At 40.2% G+C, this 19,490-nt stretch overlaps 1 protein-coding gene across 1 annotated transcript in view; it reads right to left on the bottom strand.

The window, feature by feature from the left end:
• Positions 1-3,071: 3,071 nt before the first annotated feature.
• Positions 3,072-19,490, bottom strand: part of LOC141058196 (uncharacterized) — a 40,786-nt gene continuing 24,367 nt past the window's right edge. Inside the window, exons 33-42 of the mRNA XM_073554344.1 lie at positions 12,216-19,226; positions 11,577-11,819; positions 10,663-10,761; positions 9,312-9,352; positions 8,977-9,105; positions 8,050-8,202; positions 7,171-7,299; positions 6,470-6,524; positions 6,113-6,245; positions 3,072-3,585 (exon numbers count right to left, since the gene is read on the bottom strand). Of these exons, the coding sequence (XP_073410445.1) occupies positions 3,345-3,585; positions 6,113-6,245; positions 6,470-6,524; positions 7,171-7,299; positions 8,050-8,202; positions 8,977-9,105; positions 9,312-9,352; positions 10,663-10,761; positions 11,577-11,819; positions 12,216-19,226 (8,234 nt within the window). The 3' untranslated portion in view covers positions 3,072-3,344. The remainder of the gene's footprint in view (positions 3,586-6,112; positions 6,246-6,469; positions 6,525-7,170; positions 7,300-8,049; positions 8,203-8,976; positions 9,106-9,311; positions 9,353-10,662; positions 10,762-11,576; positions 11,820-12,215; positions 19,227-19,490) is intronic.

Genomic DNA, 19,490 nt, shown 5'->3' with positions numbered 1-19,490 from the left:
CTCCCTCTCTCTCCTGTAGAGTGTAAGCTCTTATAATCAGCCTGGGTCTCTCTCTTGTAGAGTGTAAGCTCTTATGATCAGGATGGTCCTCTCTCATGTAGAGCGTAAGCTCTTATGGTCAGTGGGGTCCTCTCTCCTGTAGTGTGTAAGCTCTTATGATCAGTGGGGTCCTCTCTCCTGTAGAGTGTAAGCTCTTATGATCAGTGGGGTCCTCTCTCCTGTAGAGTGTAAGCTCTTATGATCAGTGGGGTCCTCTCTCCTGTAGAGTGTAAGCTCTTATGATCAGTGAGGTCCTTTCTCTTTCTCTCACTGGCCTGTAAAGTGTAAGCTCTTATGGTCAGTGTGGTTCACTCTGTCTCTCACTCCTATAGCGTATTAGCTCTTATTGCCAGCAAGGTCCTCTCTCTCACTTGTAGAATGCAAACTTTTGTAATCATCAGGGTCCTCTCTCTGTCTCTCTCTCCTGTAGAGTGTAAGCTCTTATGGTCAGTGGCGTCCTCTTTCTCTTTGTCTTTCATCTGTTAAGTGTAAGATCTTCTGGTCAATGGGGTTTGATCTTTCTCTCTGTCTTTCATAAGTAAAGTGTAAGCTCTTATGGTCAGCCGAATTCTCTCTTTCCTGTAGAATGTCAGCTCTTATGATCAGAGGGGTCATTGCTCTCTCTGTCTCTCACCTGTAAAGTGTAAGATCTTATGGTCATCAGGGTTCTCTCTTTCACTACTCATCCATGTACATTTTCACAGCAATTATAAGCATTCCCGTAATGAGATTAGCACAAATTTTTTCACCCAGAATCAATTTTTTTTAGAAAAGTTGGTGAATTAATATTTCAGAAGATCAATTTATGTCTATTCTGGACTGGTATCATGAATCACTGGCATGCACTTATTATACATTAGCAATGCTTTTTAATTTGCACTACCAAAATATCTTAATACAGCATTTCAGCCCACTGCTTTTCATTTCTCTTACAAAATTCCAATCATATCCATATAACTTATCCATATCGCTCATGAGAATCATTGAAAGCTGTATTGTGCCACTATGAGAGTTCAGTATCTTGTTCAGTGTGTTACCATATGTTCCTGACAACCACAGAAACCAAAAAAAAAATTCTCAAAGAAAAGTAAAGGGATGAACTTCTACTGCATTAGCATTTCCTAAGATTCAAACATTGGTAAGATGTGTAACTATTTCTGGATTCCCCTTCGACTATAATCGTCCAGGTGGTCCACACTTTTCTCTGCACTGATGTAAAACATCAATGCTGTTTAAGCACCTTCAACAAGATTGTGCAGCTGTGTGGATGGTGAGTCAACTGTCAGACACAGCCAGACTCCTCATAGAAAAGATAGCCATGGTTTGTTACCATTAGAGATGGATGAACCCGAACAGTAAAGTTCGGGGTCCATACCGAACACCTACTGTTTGAACATGGACTGTGAACACGAACTTCACCAGGATTTTTAACAACCAGCCAAGCTAAAGCAAGCAGCTTGGTGCTGGTATTCTCAGGCTGATAAGGGGCAATGGATATTGCCCTCCCAACCTAAAAATAGCAGCCTGCAGCTACCCCTAAAGGTCCATGTATTAGATGCCCCAGTTTTGGCACTTTGCTTGGCTCTTCTCACTTGTCCTGTGGCTGTAGCAAGTGGGGTTCATATTTATAGGGCTGATGTCACCTTTGTATTATCCTGTGACATCAAGCCCAAGGCTTAGTAATAGACAGTTTTCTATAAGACATTTATCCATTACTAATCCTTTAGTTATGTTGTAAAAAAAACACACAGCCAGAATAAAGTCCTTTATGTGAAATAAAAAAAACCTACTTTTTTTACTTAAAAATATCAAACACGGTTATACTCACTATTCTTGGACCTGTAGCAGCGTCTGACCAATGTGAAACGTCCGTTGTCCATGATTATTCCCACTCCCCTGCATCCATGTGTTGTTCTATAACCAACCTTGCTAAAGCTGACACCTGAGGGCTGCAGTGTAAAAAAAGTAAAGAGGAATCCATGCCTTTTTTTTAATTATTTATTTAGAGTGCAGGCATCGGCTGATGAATACTCCCACCAAAGCAGTCACCTGCTCTTGCTGTTATTAACGGCATAGGTTGATCAGAGTAGTAGTCTGACAGCGTACAAGATGTGGCTCTCTGACCGGCGGTAGTGATCTTACCACCAATAAGAGGCAGCGTTTGCTGCACTGTCATGCACATGTCAGAATGGAAAACACTGAATCTTCGGCCCCCTTATTGAAGTGAATGAGGTCCAGGTTTGGGTATTGTTCTGAAACTTTTTTTAACTGTTCGGCCAAACCCGCCGGACCTGAACATCCAGGGATTAACCCGTCACTAATTACCATATTTACTTTTCCAATCTATATACACAAGCTGAACCAGAGCTTCTAGCATATAGATTAGGACTGTCAGTGCTTCCTCCTCTGTACCCAGTGATCAAGCTGGATATATGGAGGGAGGTTTGCTGCTTAATATATCAGCAACAGTTACAAGAGAAATCACCAAAAAAGTGTATTAATATGTTAACATGTCCCTCCAAAAGATCTTTTAAGACCTCATGGGGGGCACAGTATATCAAATAAATGAAAAAATAAATAAAATTGGAAAAAAAATGCAAATAAAAACTAATAAATAAGTAAAAAAAAGTGATGCTGAGATACTGATACTGCCAGTCTGAATTGCTCTTTCTTGCCCCACCCCTTTCAAAAATATGTCCAATATAAAAAAATCAATTTGTAAAGAAAGGAAAATGCAATTTAAAATGTTTTTAGCTGTCCTTTTTGGTTTTAAAAAAATAATAAAATTTTAAAATGGACACGGATATAGTGTTTATCTTTACATTCTTCCCCAATATCAGCAAAGAAAAAAAAAATTGTGAAAAAGAGGCAAAGATTATTTGAATGGCCAAGGAGAAAATATTTTATAGCTATGAAATGTGCATGTATTATATAAATGTGCCTGGTCAGCAACTGGTTAACGAGCTGTAATTTTTGACAAATATGAATAAATAGCCCCAATTTGTCCAAGAAAACAATGCATCCGAAGCAGATTATTGCATATTGATTTTTATAGTTTATTGACATACACATATACAAGGAATGATAAGCATTAGTAAGCAAGTAACAGCATAAAGCTTTTTGCAAGAAATGCTGGACATCAAATTTCATATCCATTTGTATGACCTTCACCTGCTTCCTTTTATCCAGCATCAGACTATGGGGTAGCAGTATGAATACAGTAGACGGGAAATCATTAGGAAATTTTTTATCAAGTTGACTACTCAAAAAGCATTATATTGCTGTCTTGCTCTCTGGTTTCTCGTTCATCTCCTTCTTCGTCTAGAGATGGATTGGTATTTCTGATTTACTTGCTGTGTATCTTGAGTTTCATCAGATGTGACTGGTTCACAGGTCGCTACTGAACAGCCACATTTAACCACATCTTTGTAATAGTGGGTCAAGCGCTGACCATTGGCACATAGCAATTCTACTTGTCTTTCAGCCACCTCCAGTTCTGTGCAGCAGGAACACTTGTGATCCATTCCTTGTGATTTTGCTGAATACCTGAAAAGTCATATTGACAATGTTATTAAAGTCAGATAGCCTCATTGTTACCATTGGTAGGCTTCACGATTACCAGACCATCAGCCAAGACAGTAGTTTGTGGCTGCTATATGGGAGCAGAAGAACCACCTCTTACCTGAAGGCATCCATCGTTCTTCTTTTGATTAGTTGACATGGTGGGACATCAAAATTGCGACGTGACCCACATGCAACATCGCACCAGCCCGGCTAGTAAATGGATGAGCTGCAAATCTCATCAGGTGGTTCTCCCACTCCCTTACACCAGCAACATACCACTGTCATGGCTGATGGACTGGGACATGTGAATCGATTGGCATTAACTCTAGAAGGCTTCCAATTAGTTCTAGAAGAATGGGAGCAGAATAACTGCCTCATACCCAACGGCATCCATGGTTCTTCTTTTGATTTAGCCGGCCAGGTAGGACATCATAATTGTGGCACGACCCACATGCAATGTTGCACCAGGCCAGCTAATCAAAAGAAGAGCTTTGGAGTTCATCAGGAAAGAGGGGGTTCTCCCGCATCCATCCAGCAGCCACACAACACTGTCATGACTAATGGACTGGGACATGCGAATAGAGTCCAAAAAAAAAAATCTGTATGAAATTGAAAGTATCTGGAGGTATAGTAGGGACCCATTGAAACCTATAACTCCCACATTATGACCATAAATTACACTGTGTCATAATAAAGTCATGTCATCTGAGCCTTATGAGGAACCTGTTACCAGTATTTTGCTACTCAATTTGAAAGCAGTATAATTTAAGGGCAGAGACCCCAATTCCAGTGATGTATCATTTTACTAAATGCTGCAGTTTTGATTTTCACGTGTTGCAGATCTACCAGTTCTCTGAATGCTGAGCGCTGTATAACCCCTGCCCAAACCACTGATTGGCAGCTTTCTGTGTTCACTCTGCCTAGGCAGAAATCTGCCAATTAGCAGTGGGGGCATAGTTGGATTACCTGGTAGCAGGTTTACTTGTTTTCTAGTTTATAATCTCTGGCTAATAAAACAGTGATTTTATTAAAACTACACTAACAAGTCCAGTAAGCGACACATCGCTATAATCATGGTGTCACGGTGGTAAGTCACACGCATTCCCAGTGTCATGCTGCTCAATGTCTTTGGCGCTCTGCTCCTTCTCATGTCAGGCCGTTGAGCAGAGTATCTCATACAGCACTTCCAACTCTACTGCATATTCTTCCTGTCTGTACCTGGCTATAGGGAGGCGCGGCCAGATCCTGCAGCAGTTTAAAGGTCCCGTCACACACTGCAATCTCGCTAGCGAGATCGCTGATTTTGTGATGCCACAGCGAGATCGCTGGGTGTGACGGGGATCAGTGACCGGCCCCCCCGCCGGGTATTGCTGATCTTACACTATCGTGCACGGCCGTTTTTTGATCGCTGGTCTCCTGCTGGCCAGCGCGCATCGCTGCATGTGGCAGCGGGAGCCAACGATCAGCGAAGGCTCCCAGCGCTCTAAGCAGGCACTGGGAGCTGGCATCTAAGGTAAATATTGGGTTACTAAGTGGCGCGCGTCACTCAGTTACCCAATGTGTACCTTAGAAACCTGCTTGCTCGCAGCTCCCGCTGCGAGCATGCAGGTTTCTAAGGTACACATTGAGTAATTAAGTGAGCGCTTCACTTAGTAACTCAATGTGTACCTTAGAAACCAGCGTCCTCGCTGGTGCTGATCGCTGGTGAAGCCTCCTGTTTGGCAGCTCACCAGCGATCATGTAGCTATGCACCAGCGATTCTGACAAGGTCGTATTGTTGACGGAATCGCTGGTGCATCATTTAGTGTAACAGGGCCTTATCTCTGCGGTGCCCTGTAGGGTTTGATTCTCCCATCCTGTTCCCTGCCATCAGGGTATATATTAGGCTGCTCCTCCTTCTGTTTCCAGACTGAACTAAGGTGGCCATATCCAGCATTCAGTTTAGTCTCCTTTCTCCAGTTTCTGACCCGACTCGTTTACCCGTTCTGTTTGACCTTTCTACTCCTGACCTTGGCTTAGTTTCAGCAATCCCTGCTGCCTGCACTAACCTCAGTCTATTTGACTATGCTTCTGTCTTCACCCCTCTTTGCTCTGCTTTCCTGCTTTGACCCATGGTTCAGCTGCTGCAGGTTAGGGAACTGCCCTGGAGTGGCACATGGGGACTACCTTCGGCCAAGTCTATCCTCCCCACCAAAGGTTCTATCGAAAACCAAGTAATCACTTAATCATGCCCCTCCAGGGAAAGCCCAACCTGTGGTCCAGTGGGTCCACACCCACAGCCATCACAAAGGGTCTTTGTCTCTACATTATGCTGCTCTCAGATTAGATAGCCCAAACCTGGTGAAATCTACTGTATATTACTTGGGGGTCTTTTATATTTTTTAAGAAAGACAATTCATTACAAACTCCTGGAATAGTGATCACATCCATACAAATATTGTCTCTAATATTCGTGTCTCAACTTACGCTATATGGTAATCTATGTCTGTATCATGATCATGTCACTTACATTGATGTTCCCATACAAGGTCCTCCACAGTAGGTGAGCTCCACCTCAACTTCACAGTCACCTTCTTTCATTATGGTTACGTTCTTTCTAGAGCTGCAGTTTTCAACCACTGGTTTTTCTACTATCTGAACTTCTACAAATGAAATAGAAATGGTAATTATAGGCAAAAATTCACTAGCCGTTCTCATTCTTACTATACTATTGATCGTGACACTTGATTTGGACTATTACATACTGTTGTGTGGTTAGGTTTTTTTAAAGAATTTCGTAGGTTTTACAATATAAATTGTTTCAAAATGTGTCAGGATTAACATATCGTTATAAGTTATACTGTATGTGCTTCATTAATTTACTTGCCTGACTTATATGTGCATGTCTGACAGCAGCCATCTTCGTCATATTTAACTGTACCCTATGGGAAAAAGGAAAAAATACATTTTTTATACTGTCTATCAATGACTATGTATTTATAACAAGTAGTTATCTCAAAATTTTGTGAAATAAGTTAAAGGGGTCTTTACGCTATGAAAAGCTATTAGTATCATGGCAATAGTAGTTAAGGTGATGGTTATTTCAGTATCATCAGACTGGCATTTAATCACAGTGGCTATTTAAAAATTTGTGCTCCTCCTCTTCACTATACAGACACTTTTTAATATGATGGTCCTTCAAAAAATGGCCATCAAAAACTGCATATCTGAAAACCTGAACCCCTGTGATAAGTGTCATATTTTTTACTACCACCAAGGATAGGGTATTAATGAAAAATTCTTCTTTAATTCTAGCAAACTCATAGCTATAGAGTTGTAGGAAAAATGCTGATGATACCATTGTCTATTTCTCGCCAACCCTACATGAAAAGTGAAGAACAGAAGCCACCAGTCACAAAGGCTAGGTGAGCACTTTTCTTAATATGGGATGCCCTTAAAATATTTAAATTTGGGAATCCAGAAAGAGTCAGGATACGGCAAAATACATGTACAATATATTTCACACATAATATACAATTACGACTTCCAATACATTTGGATTGCAACATTGCATATAAATGATCTTACCTCCGCGCATTTGGAGATGTCCAGTTCTTGGCAAACTTTCTTCACTTTAGTCAAAACTGGTTTACCATCTTCCTCATCACACTCATAATAGCTGCAAGTGCTGCCTTCAGGGCGATAAGTGTCTCCAATCTAATAATACGAAACATATTGCAATGGGGTAAATACCGGTAAATTAAAACTATCTACTCACTTGGTGTTGGTGCTGTATGGCGGATATTGCTTGTGTGGTGTGACCTAGAACTATGGGGGCTTTGCCTTGCAGCATTGGTGCTGTGGGGCATCTGGGTTGCTCTCCTTGCTGGTACAAAATCATTTTGGCAATGGTTGCCACATGGCACCTCACATTTAGGGTTAGGGACCGAATAAGAGGTTCTTCATGATGTGGCAGTAGGCATCATAAATTCTGATCCTTACGTTAACTAAGAACCTCGTGATCAGTTTTGTAAATTTTTGCTTAATCACAATTGATAAATGTGCATGTTTTTGATGTGCATTTCATGTCTCTTTTCTATACTTTAAAAAAAAAAAAAAGAAGAAGATATTAAGAGGTAAATTCACTAAAGTGTTTGTGCCAGAAGTCTGAACCAAAATATTGCGACTTTTGCCATTAACACAATAGTTCAGGCCGGCTATACTAATCTGGCAGCACCCGTCTGTCAAATTCACTTGAAAGTTATGCCACTTTAGTAGAGTAGCTCACACCAGACAAGTGGAGTGAGCCTCGTAATGAATTAGGCACATCGTAGTCCATCGAGCCCTTCCAGTAAGATTTTCAGATCCTAATGAATTAGCCCCTCAATGTTTTCAACTTATTAGGACATTCTAGTTATAATTCTTCTTCAGCATACATAAGGTTTAGGCTTGATATATTTCACGTACCTGGATTAGAACTTCTGAGTCTTCCACTCCGCTTTCTCCCTTTTGGCCAGTCTCCGCCTTCTCTCCAGTCTCTATGTTCTTTTTCGTCATGGTACATTGCTTGGGTACACATTCCCCACAGCACTCACCTTGCTTATCAGCATATTCAAAGCCCTAGATGAAAAAGACATCAATGCAAACTTTTAAAGTAAATGTTTGTCATCTTTGAAAGAGATGTAAGAGGAAAATGAAGCTGGAGCATATGGCTGAACTTTTGTGTAAGTTCTCGAAATCAACATATGTCTCATATACTGTACATATGCCATTTATTAAACTGGATTTGGGTAAAAATGGGAAGATTGTAGGGGTCCTGATTGTTTAGTTCTGCCTTAATGGTTGCAGTTATTAATGGCACCTTATGGATGTATCAATCACCTTGTGCTTTGTTGGATAGTATCGTGGCTGGTACAGTTGAGCGAAACAGGTCGGCCAGATTCATAAGTCGCCGACTTATGCCAAAGTGAAACCCGACCACAGCGTGAAGTCGGCCAAGCGGTTGGCAAAACAAGCGCCAAAATTGGATTTTCGGGAATGCTTGCACGTGACTTTTTTTCAGCCAATGAGCAAGAACGTACACTGTGGGCAACAAGATGACATGTGCAGCGTCCGGGGAGAGAGAGCGAGAGAGAAAGAGACTTGTAGTGGGTTTCGTGTTTCAGTCGGACCTCCGACTTTTCCCGATAGTCGGCCGATTATGTTAGACTAGACTTTTGAGAAAGTCGGGTTTCGTGAAACCCGACTCGACCCTAAAAAAGGCAAAGTCGCTCATCTCTAGTGGCTGGTGCTTTGATTAGAACTTATCGATCTTTTGTCTGAATGTGTAGTGTGGTGCCTACTATGCAATGCCATTCTCTGGTGTGCATATACCATAATAATATATTTACTCACCTTCTTGCAGGTCTTGTCACAGACAAGCTCCTCACATGTTACTGCATAGAATCCAGATTTATCTTTTTCACCCTTGGAGCACTCACATTTCTGACATGCATCCTTAGCTTGTGGGATGGTGGATCCAGGCTGCGCAAAAATACAGAATTCAGGTCAAGAAAACAGTCATAACGCTGTGTTACTATTGGCGAACCCTTATGGAGGGATTTTAGGCTACATTTATACATTCATAAAATGTGAACAATGCCAAGCTTAGGTCTTCAACACTATGCAGAATTGTTCCCGGAACATTAATAGAAAGATATAGTTGTTGTACGGTTTCGATGTATGCAAACCTTATAAATGGTATTGTCTGCTACACAGACGTCATCAGGTTCTGGAAAGGAAAAAAAATAAAGATTGTTCAAATAAATTATTATCTCCCATACTTTCCAAATTTAGTAAAAAGTAAATAGGTCCCTATCATATTGCATATTTTGCACTTATAGATTTTGCAGTATTAAAAGGAGCATTTCATCATATAACATACCGTACATTTTGTACTATATTGTCCATACTTTTCACAATTTAAACTTCAAAGTTTATGTATTAAAAAAAATATTTTGGAACATGGAAATCACCATAAAGTAGACTTTCTGCCTCTAATCTATATCATTCCTCATATTTAAAAGGTAACTATACTTTCACATAAATTTTTCATCTGTAATATCTGTCATGTATGTATTTACACGAGGAATAACTCTATTACTGCCCATTGTAAGATTTGTATTTCCAACAATTTTCCCCTCTGTAGACTCTATTTTTAAATTTGCAATTGACTCTGAGCTAGTGGGAGGAGACTAGTTTTTACAATTTCTCACATACACAGCACACAGAGACAGATTCTTGCTCTTCAGTAAAAAGCAGACAGAAGCAGTAGCAGCATGAGGGAAATTACACAGAAATACTGAATGAGCTGTGTATATGTCAATCCAGCTCTGGGGAGAAATAAAAGACTAGTTAGAAAGCTCACCACAATTTGCCTATGTGTCCCTCTGCCTGTTTCATCACTCTGCTCCTCACTCCTCCTCTCCTGTCTATAGAGTATGGTAAAAAATGTAACCTGACATCACAGTGTGTTAGGAATCAGTCCTGTCTGAGCAAAACTGAGATGAGCTGTTTATAAATCAATCCAGCTCTGGGGTAAAATAAAAGACTTGTTAAAAAGCTCCGCAAAATCTGCCTATGTCTCCCGTTGCCTGTTTCATCACTCAGCTCCTCACTACTCCTCTCCTGTCCATGGTAGAAAATGTAACCTGACATCACAGTAAGTTAGTAATCAGTCTTGTCTGAGCAAAACTGAGATGAGCTGTTTTTTCAGAGTGAATTTTGAGCTCGGGCAGCTGGTGGAGAGGCAGAAGTGGCTCATAAGTGGAGAAAGAAGCAGAATTCACTAATAAGATATATTACAAAGTTTCTTATATACACCCATACTATTGGTTTATGCAACATTTGTTGAACCTGCAGTTCCCTTTTATGCAGAAAAATAAATTTTTGCGCTCTTGTTAATGGTTTCAATGTGGCAGCAGAGGCTTTTTAACTCCGCCAAAATGCCCTGAATGGAATTAATGTCACATTTTATCTAAAATTTTACTCATGTTTTTACTGTCTTTCATAATGAAATAGTAAAAAGTAAATAGTACATACCACATGAGATACTGGCACAACAAGCACCAGGAGCCATATGCGACACCACACGATATCCTGTACTACAGTTTGGCATTAGACATTCACAAGGTCCACATGCTGCAAAGGATACAAATATGTTCTCAATACACGTTTAGATAAAAGTTAGCATTTAGACGTTTTTTACAGCTATCTTAATGTCTTATTTTCTTAGTGGCAAATTTAGGAGCCACCGTTGATCACATGGAATGAGATTTCTATAGTGTTTTTTTTACTTTTTATGAAGACTTTTCCTAAATCTATGGTGAGGGCTATTTAATACAAAGGTCCTATAAAGAAAGTGTTAGCATTTTTAACTAGATCTTGTCCAAAATAACCCACTCATCTAAGTCAATATATTCAAGAACTAGGAACAGTAATTTGAAATAAATAAAATAAATGTCTTCCTAATTAATCTTTATTTCATTACATCTTCTTTTGATTGTTTCTGATGTGATATTTGGTCAAAATAGTCGTAGTGATTTGCAGAACCTAATAATAATAATAATAATATTTTTTATATAGCTCCAACATATTCCCCAGCACTTTACAATATTAAGTATTAATTTAATTTCACACGAATCTACAATTCCACTAAAAACATGTTACACATGGAACTACAATAGTGATGCATAGATACATTTGTTAAGCATCATTATGGCTGTGAACAACTGAGAGCCTAGAAACAGCTGCAAAAGAAAGGTAAATGGGCATTAAAGGGAATGAGAAATCACCAAAATTGCTTAGCTGATTGGCCCAACGTACCAAATTTTATTTAAGCACGTGCAACCCATAGTCATTTCATCTGTCTGTGAGCCTACAGAATTTTACTGTGTATTAAGATCTCCATTTTTAGTGGCTTTCAGGTAATCTCAGGTTATTAGTTTTGTACTTACTGGAGTCTGTAGATGTTTCCGGTTCATAAGGTGTGCCACTTGAACCAGTAGGAGGTCTCCTGCTTGGTCTAGTCATTGAAGGTTTAGTACTGCTGACGTCCTTTATTGAAGTCTGTTCTTCTGAGGTGTGTGAAGGTTCTGTTGTTGAACATTCCCCTAAAGACCATTCAACTTGACATGTGTTGCCACAAACTGCATGGAAGGCACAGCCTTCATTATCATGCACTGTGTAAATCTTTTCAGCTGAAACATATGAATTGTAAAACATTTAGATTGTAAAAAATGCAAACGCATTACATTTAATTTTTCAAGCTTTACTATTTAGGCAGACCTAAAAAGGTGGATATAAATTAAAGTGGTGTTTCAAGTAGGCTATATAAATCAACCTTAGCAGAAAGGTGTCTTAAAAAAAGACCCTTTGTAAATAGATACTGTTCTAGTGCAAATAAAAGGCAAAATATGGATGGTAGATTTTCCAGATTAACACAGGTATAGATATTAAATTGGAAAATTTTACCATGCATTAAATGTAAATTAATAAAGTGGAATAAAAAAGTAAACAGCAATCCTAAATTTAATTAAGTATAGGAAAAAGTCATAAAAAATACTTTATGGTAATAAAAAAATATTCAATCTCACCTGGTTTATACATTGTATCATTCATTTTGCAGAAACAGCGTGTTGTGCTGTGAGGGTATGAAGTTGAGGTTTCAGATGTGTGTTCTGATGGAACAGTTGTTTGTCTCTCAGAAGATGAGGTTTGACCTGGTGTTGTGCCTGTAGATAGCGGTTCACCAGTTGTTGGCTGTTCTCCAGAGGTTGGTCTTTCGGATGAAGAGGTTTGACCAGGTGTTGTCCCTTTGTTTGGTTGCTCGCCAGTTGTTGACTGTTCACCTGAAGTTGGTCTCTCAGATGATGAGGTTTGACCAGGTGTCGTACCTATATTTGGTTGCTCACCAGTTGTTGATTGTTCACCAGAGGTTAGTCCCTGAGACGATGAGGTTTGACCAGGTGTCGTCCCTTTATTTGGTTGCTCACCAGTTGTTGACTGTTCACCAGAAGTTGGTCTCTCAGATGATGAAGTTTGACCAGGTGTCGTCCCTTTGTTTGGTTGCTCACCAGTTGTTGACTGTTCACCAGAAGTTGATCTCTCAGATGATGAGGTTTGACCAGGTGTCGTACCTATATTTGGTTGCTCAGCAGTTGTTGATTGTTCACCTGAGGTTAGTCCCTGAGATGAGGTTTGACCAGCTGTTGTGCCTTTGCTTGGTTGCTCACCAGTTGTTGACTGTTCACCAGAGGTTGGTCTCTCAGATGATGAGGTTTGACCAGGTGTCGTCCCTTTGTTTGGTTGTTCACCAGTTGTTGACTGTTCACCAGAAGTTGGTCTCTCAGATGATGAGGTTTGACCAGGTGTCGTACCTATATTTGGTTGCTCACCAGTTGTTGATTGTTCACCAGAGGTTATTCCCTGAGACGATGATGTTTGACCAGGTGTTGTGCCTTTGCTTGGTTGCTCACCAGTTGTTGACTGTTCACCAGAAGTTGGTCTCTCAGATGATGAGGTTTGACCAGGTGTTGTGCCTATATTTGGTTGCTCACTGGTTGTTGATTGTTCACCAGAGGTTGGTCTCTCAGATGATGAGGTTTGACCAGGTGTCGTCCCTTTGTTTGGTTGCTCACCAGTTGTTGACTGTTCGCCAGAAGTTGGTCTCTCAGATGATGAGGTTTGACCAGGTGTTGTACCTATATTTGGTTGCTCACCAGTTGTTGATTGTTCACCAGAGGTTAGTCCCTGAGATGAGGTTTGACCAGCTGTTGTGCCTTTGCTTGGTTGCTCACCAGTTGTTGACTGTTCACCAGAGGTTGGTCTCTCAGATGATGAGGTTTGACCAGGTGTGGTCCCTTTGTTTGGTTGCTCACCAGTTGTTGACTGTTCGCCAGAAGTTGGTCTCTCAGATGATGAGGTTTGACCAGGTGTTGTGCCTTTGCTTGGTTGCTCAGCAGTTGACTGTTCACCAGAAGTTGGTCTCTCAGATGATGAGGTTTGACCAGGTGTTGTGCCTATATTTGGTTGCTCACCAGTTGTTGATTGTTCACCAGAGGTTAGTCCCTGAGACGATGAGGTTTGACCAGGTGTCGTCCCTTTGTTTGGTTGCTCACCAGTTGTTGACTGTTCACCAGAAGTTGGTCTCTCAGATGATGAGGTTTGACCAGGTGTCGTACCTATATTTGGTTGCTCACCAGTTGTTGATTGTTCACCAGAGGTTAGTCCCTGAGACGATGAGGTTTGACCAGGTGTTGTGCCTTTGCTTGGTTGCTCACCAGTTGACTGTTCACCAGAAGTTGGTCTCTCAGATGATGAGGTTTGACCAGGTGTTGTGCCTATATTTGGTTGCTCACCAGTTGTTGATTGTTCACCAGAGGTTGATCTCTCAGATGATGAGGTTTGACCAGGTGTCGTCCCTTTGTTTGGTTGTTCACCAGTTGTTGATTGTTCACCAGAAGTTGGTCTCTCAGATGATGAGGTTTGACCAGGTGTCGTACCTATATTTGGTTGCTCACCAGTTGTTGATTGTTCACCAGAGGTTAGTCCCTGAGGCATTGAGGTTTGACCAGGTGTTGTGCCTTTGCTTGGTTGCTCACCAGTTGACTGTTCACCAGAAGTTGGTCTCTCAGATGATGAGGTGTGACCAGGTGTTGTGCCTACATTTGGTTGCTCACCAGTTGTTGACTGTTCACCAGAAGTTGGTCTCTCGGATGATGAGGTTTGACCAGGTGTTGTGCCTATATTTGGTTGCTCACCAGTTGTTGATTGTTCACCAGAGGTTGATCTTTCGGATGAAGAGGTTTGACCAGGTGTTGACCCTTTGTTTGGTTGCTCGCCAGTTGTTGATTGTTCACCAGAAGTTGGTCTCTCAGATGATGAGGTTTGACCAGGTGTTGTGCCTACATTTGGTTGCTCACCAGTTGTTGACTGTTCACCAGAAGTTGGTCTCTCGGATGATGAGGTTTGACCAGGTGTTGTGCCTATATTTGGTTGCTCACCAGTTGTTGATTGTTCACCAGAGGTTGATCTCTCAGATGATGAGGTTTGACCAAGTGTTGTGCCTATATTTGGTTGCTCACCAGTTGTTGATTGTTCACCAGAGGTTGATCTCTCAGATGATGAGGTTTGACCAGGTGTGGTCCCTTTGTTTGGTTGCTCACCAGTTGTTGATTGTTCACCAGAAGTTGGTTTCTCAGGTGATGAGGTTTGACCAGGTGTCGTACCTATATTTGGTTGCTCACCAGTTGTTGATTGTTCACCAGAGGTTATTCCTTGAGACGATGAGGTTTGACCAGGTGTCGTGCTTTTGTGTGGCTGCTCACCAGTTGTTGACTGTTCACCAGAAGTTGGTTTCTCAGATGATGAGGTTTGACCAGGTGTCGTGCCTTTAGTTGGTTGTTCACCAGTTGTTTGTCTCTCAGAAGATGAGGTTTCACCTGGTGTTGTGCCTGTAGTTAGTTGTTCACCAGTTGTTGGCTGTTCACTAGAGGTTGGTCTTTCAGATGATGAGGTTTGACCAGGTGTCGTGCCTGTAGTTGGTTGTTCACCTGTTGTTGGATGTTCACTAGAGATTGGTCTCTCAGAAAATGAGGGTTGACTAGTTGTTGTTTCTATAGTTTGTTGTTCCTCAGCAGTCGGTTTCTCAGAGGAAGAGGTTTGACTCGATATTGTGACTATGTTTGGTTGTTCACCAGAGGTTGTTCTTTCAGATGATGAGGTTTGAACAGTTGTTGTACCTTTGTTTGGTTGCTCACCAGTTGTTGGCTGTTCACCAGAGGTTGGTCTCTGAGTTGATGAGGTTTCACCAGGCGTACTGCCTGTGGTTGGTTGCTCACCACTTGTTGATCTCTCAAAAGAGGAGGTTTGGCCAGACATTGTGCCTGTGGTTGGTTGTTTACCAGATGTTTGTCCTTCAGAAGGAGAGGTCTGACCAGTTGTTGTGCTCGTAATTGGTTGCTCTCCAGTTGTTGTTCTCTGAGAAGATGTAGGTTGACCTGGTGTAGATTCACGAGAACTGTGTGATGCTGCTTCTGTTACGGATGTTGTTAAGGGACTTTTTGTGACTTCACTAGATGAGGGTGAAGTAGGGTAAGGTGTTGGTTTTCCACAAGATTCAATAAACTTTTTAGAACAGCACTCAATTCTGATTTCATAGTCCTTACACTGTTTTATTTCTCCTGATTGCTCATTGTTTTTACAAACCAATCCTTCTTTTAAATTACACGTTGCCTTTTGTTGAATTTTTTCATAACTTGAATATGGATGTTGAGCATCTTTACATTCAATTTCATTTTCAACTTCTTCATTTTTACAAACTTCAATTCCCAGAGAGCTCAACTTTTTAGAGTTTTCAAAATCTCCACCACTGATGTCTGGTGAAGGTTTACCTGTGTTATGCCAGTCTGTCCAGCGACATTCACTCTGTCTGAATTTCTCACAGCTGGTAGTCGTAGCAGGAGTTGGAGAAGTAGTTTGTGTTTTTGTTGTAGAAGATGTTGTTGGAGTAGATGAAACACCTGTGCTACTGGTTGGAGATTTTGTATCACTAGGTGATGGAGATTCAGTGCTAACTGGTGGTGTGGATTCTTTTGATGTTAATTCAGTTTTGCTTATTGAACTTGTTGTAGCTAATGTAGTTTTGGGTGTGTCTTTATCACAGACCTCTGCACAACATTCAAACCGTATTCTATAATTGTGGCATTTTTCTTTCTTTTTCTGGTCTTTATTCAAACAGCTCAATCCATTTTTCAGGTCACAAATCATTTTTTGTTGATTGTCTGATACTACTTCACCTTCTTTATTGACAGCCTCACATTCAATGTTGTGTTTAACTTCATGTTGATCGCAAATCTGATGTCCTTTAGCTTCTATATCTTCAGCATTTTCTGTATCTCCTCCCGCACCTTTTGTATTGGGGGAATTGTTGTCATGCCATAATGTCCAGCGGCATTCCATTTTTTTTATACAACCTGTTGTTGGCGATGATGTGGCAGATGTCACTTCAGATGAGGTAGAACTTGGAGAAGAGGGTAATTCAATGTTACTGCCTGATGTAATTTCAGCGGAAGTGCTAGGCACTTTATTGCCAGTAACTGATGTTGAATGTGGTAAAGTTTCGGATGAAGAAGGTTGTGTTACAGATATAGTTGTTGCTACGCTAGTAGCTTCAGTAGATGAAGGTGTAATAGATTCACCACAAGTTTTCACAAACTTCTCAGAACAGCATTCATACCTTATACTGAAGTCTTCGCAGATTTCTCCAGACTGATCTTGATTCTTGCAAATCAAACCATCTTTTACATTACAAGTAGTTTTTTGTGCTCGATATTGTTCTGATGTTGTTTCTGATTGTAGCTCATTTTTACACTCAATTTGAGTTTTAACTTCACCCTTCTTACAAATTTCCAATCCTACAGATTTGATTTTATCAGAATTTTCATTTTCTTCGCCATTAAATTCTTTAGATGGCTTATTTTCATTATACCACTGAGTCCACCGACATTCTAATGCTCTTTCATTATTACAGTCCTTTGGAGAAGTCAAAGTAGGTACAGTAACTGAGCTTGTAGTAGGGCTAGATGATTTTGTTGCTACATTATTTGATGTGGTTGTTACAACTGGTTCACAATATAATGCACAACACTCAACTCTCATTCTGTAATTGTGACACATTTCTGCATCTTTCTGATCACTGTTCTTGCAATTTAATCCACTTTTTAGGGCACAGGTTAGAATTTGTTGATTATTAGCAATTGTTACCCCATCAAGATCTATAGCATCACATTGTATGTTATTTTCGACTTCTTGTTCCGTACATACCTGGTGCCCTTTTGATTTGATGTTTTCTGAACTTTCACTGTCTCCACCATCATTTTGAAGTGTAGGCCTATTCATATCATACCAGGGAGTCCAGCGGCATTCCATTTTGTATATGCATGTTGCCGTTGTTGATGTGGAAGAGGTTGTAACTTTGGATGATGATGATGTTGAAGGATGAGATGTGCCTTCTGATGGGGAAGATATATCAGGCTTTTCTGTGGATGATATGCCTGTAGGTCCAGGTTCAGGTAATGTTGTGATAGATATCCCATGAGTTGTACTTTCACCAGAAATAGTTGTAAGTTCAGTAGTTTCAGTTGTTGATATTGAAGGTGTTGGCACAGATTCACAAACTTCTTCACAACACGAAACCCTTATCCTGTAGTTATGACATTTTCCTTTGTTTATTTGATCTCTGTTTTTGCAGCTAACACCATCCTTCAAACTGCAATTAAATTTTTGATTATTATTAATAATGGGTACACCTTTTTTGTCTATTGCTTCACATTCAACTTTGTCTTCAACTTCCCCGGTTTTACAAACTTCCCTGCCTTCAGATGTAATGCTTTCAGTTTCTCCACCATCACTTTTTAAGTCAGGTTTTTTATCATCAAACCATTCTGTCCAGCGACATTCCATCTTATATACACAGAGAATTTCTGGTGACGGTGTGACTTCAATAGATGGTTTTACAGTTGTTAATGGTGTGGAAGGTGTTGATGATGGAGGTCTAGTAGAAACTTGTGAAGGTTCTGATTCTGTACTAGTTGTCCCTTGGGTTGTCATTTCACTACTGGTGGTTCCTGGTTTTGTAGTTTCAGTTGTTATTACTTCTGGAGGTTCGCAAACTTTTTGACAACATTCTATCCGTATTTGATAGTTATGACACTTTGCTTTCTTACTTTGATCTCTGTTATTACATTTTAGTCCATCTTTCAGATCACAACTGAAATTTTGATTGTTATTAGCAATAGCGAGTCCTTTTTCATTTATAGCTTCACATTCAATTTTTTTTGCAACTTCCTGATCTGTACAAACTTTATATCCTTTAGCTTTAATGTCATCAATTTTTTCAGTGTCTCCTCCATCACTTTTGGTATTACGTTCATTACTATCATACCATGGAGTCCAGCGACATTCCATCTTGTATGCACAACTTGTTGTTGGAGAGGGTTTAGGAGCCTTTGTGGTCCCTTCAGATGATCTGGATGTTTTATCAGTTACTGGACTAGATGTCTCAGGTGTACTTGATGATGTGGGTGATGGAAATTTTGAGGTTTCTGGCTGTTGTGGGGTAGTTTCACCACTTGTTCTAGGTGTTGATGTTTCTAAAGGAATAATTTCAGATGATGTTGCTGTGTCAGTTGGATGGGATGTTGGGTGTTCTTTAGTTGTGGGAGACGTAGGTTTTATTGAAACAGAAATTGTCGCAGATGATGTCTGTTCTGTACTTGTTGATGAAGATGTAGCTGTGCATTCTCTATATTTACAACATTCTACTCTTAATTCAAAATTGTAGCACATTTCTGGATTATTGCTATTTAAGCAAACTAGGCCAGTTCTTCGATTGCATGTTACATCCTGGCCTAAATCTTTAAGTTCTACGCCAGGGTAATCTTTTGCCCTGCATTGCACATTGCTTGGATTTTTACACAGTTTGTGACCTTGACTCTCAATATCCGTAAATCGTTCAAAATCTCCTTCATTATTTTCCGGATTGCCTACATCATACCATTCTGACCAACTGCAATCGTATGCCTCAACACAAGCAGTGGGCGAAACTGAAAAATATGATAAAAAGTGGGAGAACTAATTACAATTAAATACATCCAGATATGGTAAATATACTGTGAATACATTTGAAAAAAAAAATTCTAAGAGTGCAAACTTGGTAAATTAAAAAATACTATATTAGGGAAAGGCTACATGCAAGCAATGCAGACTGTATAATAAATATATCTTTGCATTTTTATGCAGAAGGTAATACACACTAATCACTTATTCTACAGTTTACGTACGGCTTAACTATAGTTTCAAAGAAAAAA

This window comes from Dendrobates tinctorius, unplaced genomic scaffold (genome assembly GCF_039654945.1).
Source record: "Dendrobates tinctorius isolate UK_male_01 unplaced genomic scaffold, ASM3965494v1 ptg000211l, whole genome shotgun sequence".
Taxonomy (NCBI): Eukaryota; Metazoa; Chordata; class Amphibia; order Anura; family Dendrobatidae; genus Dendrobates; species Dendrobates tinctorius.
This window is presented reverse-complemented; position numbering and strand designations above follow the sequence as displayed.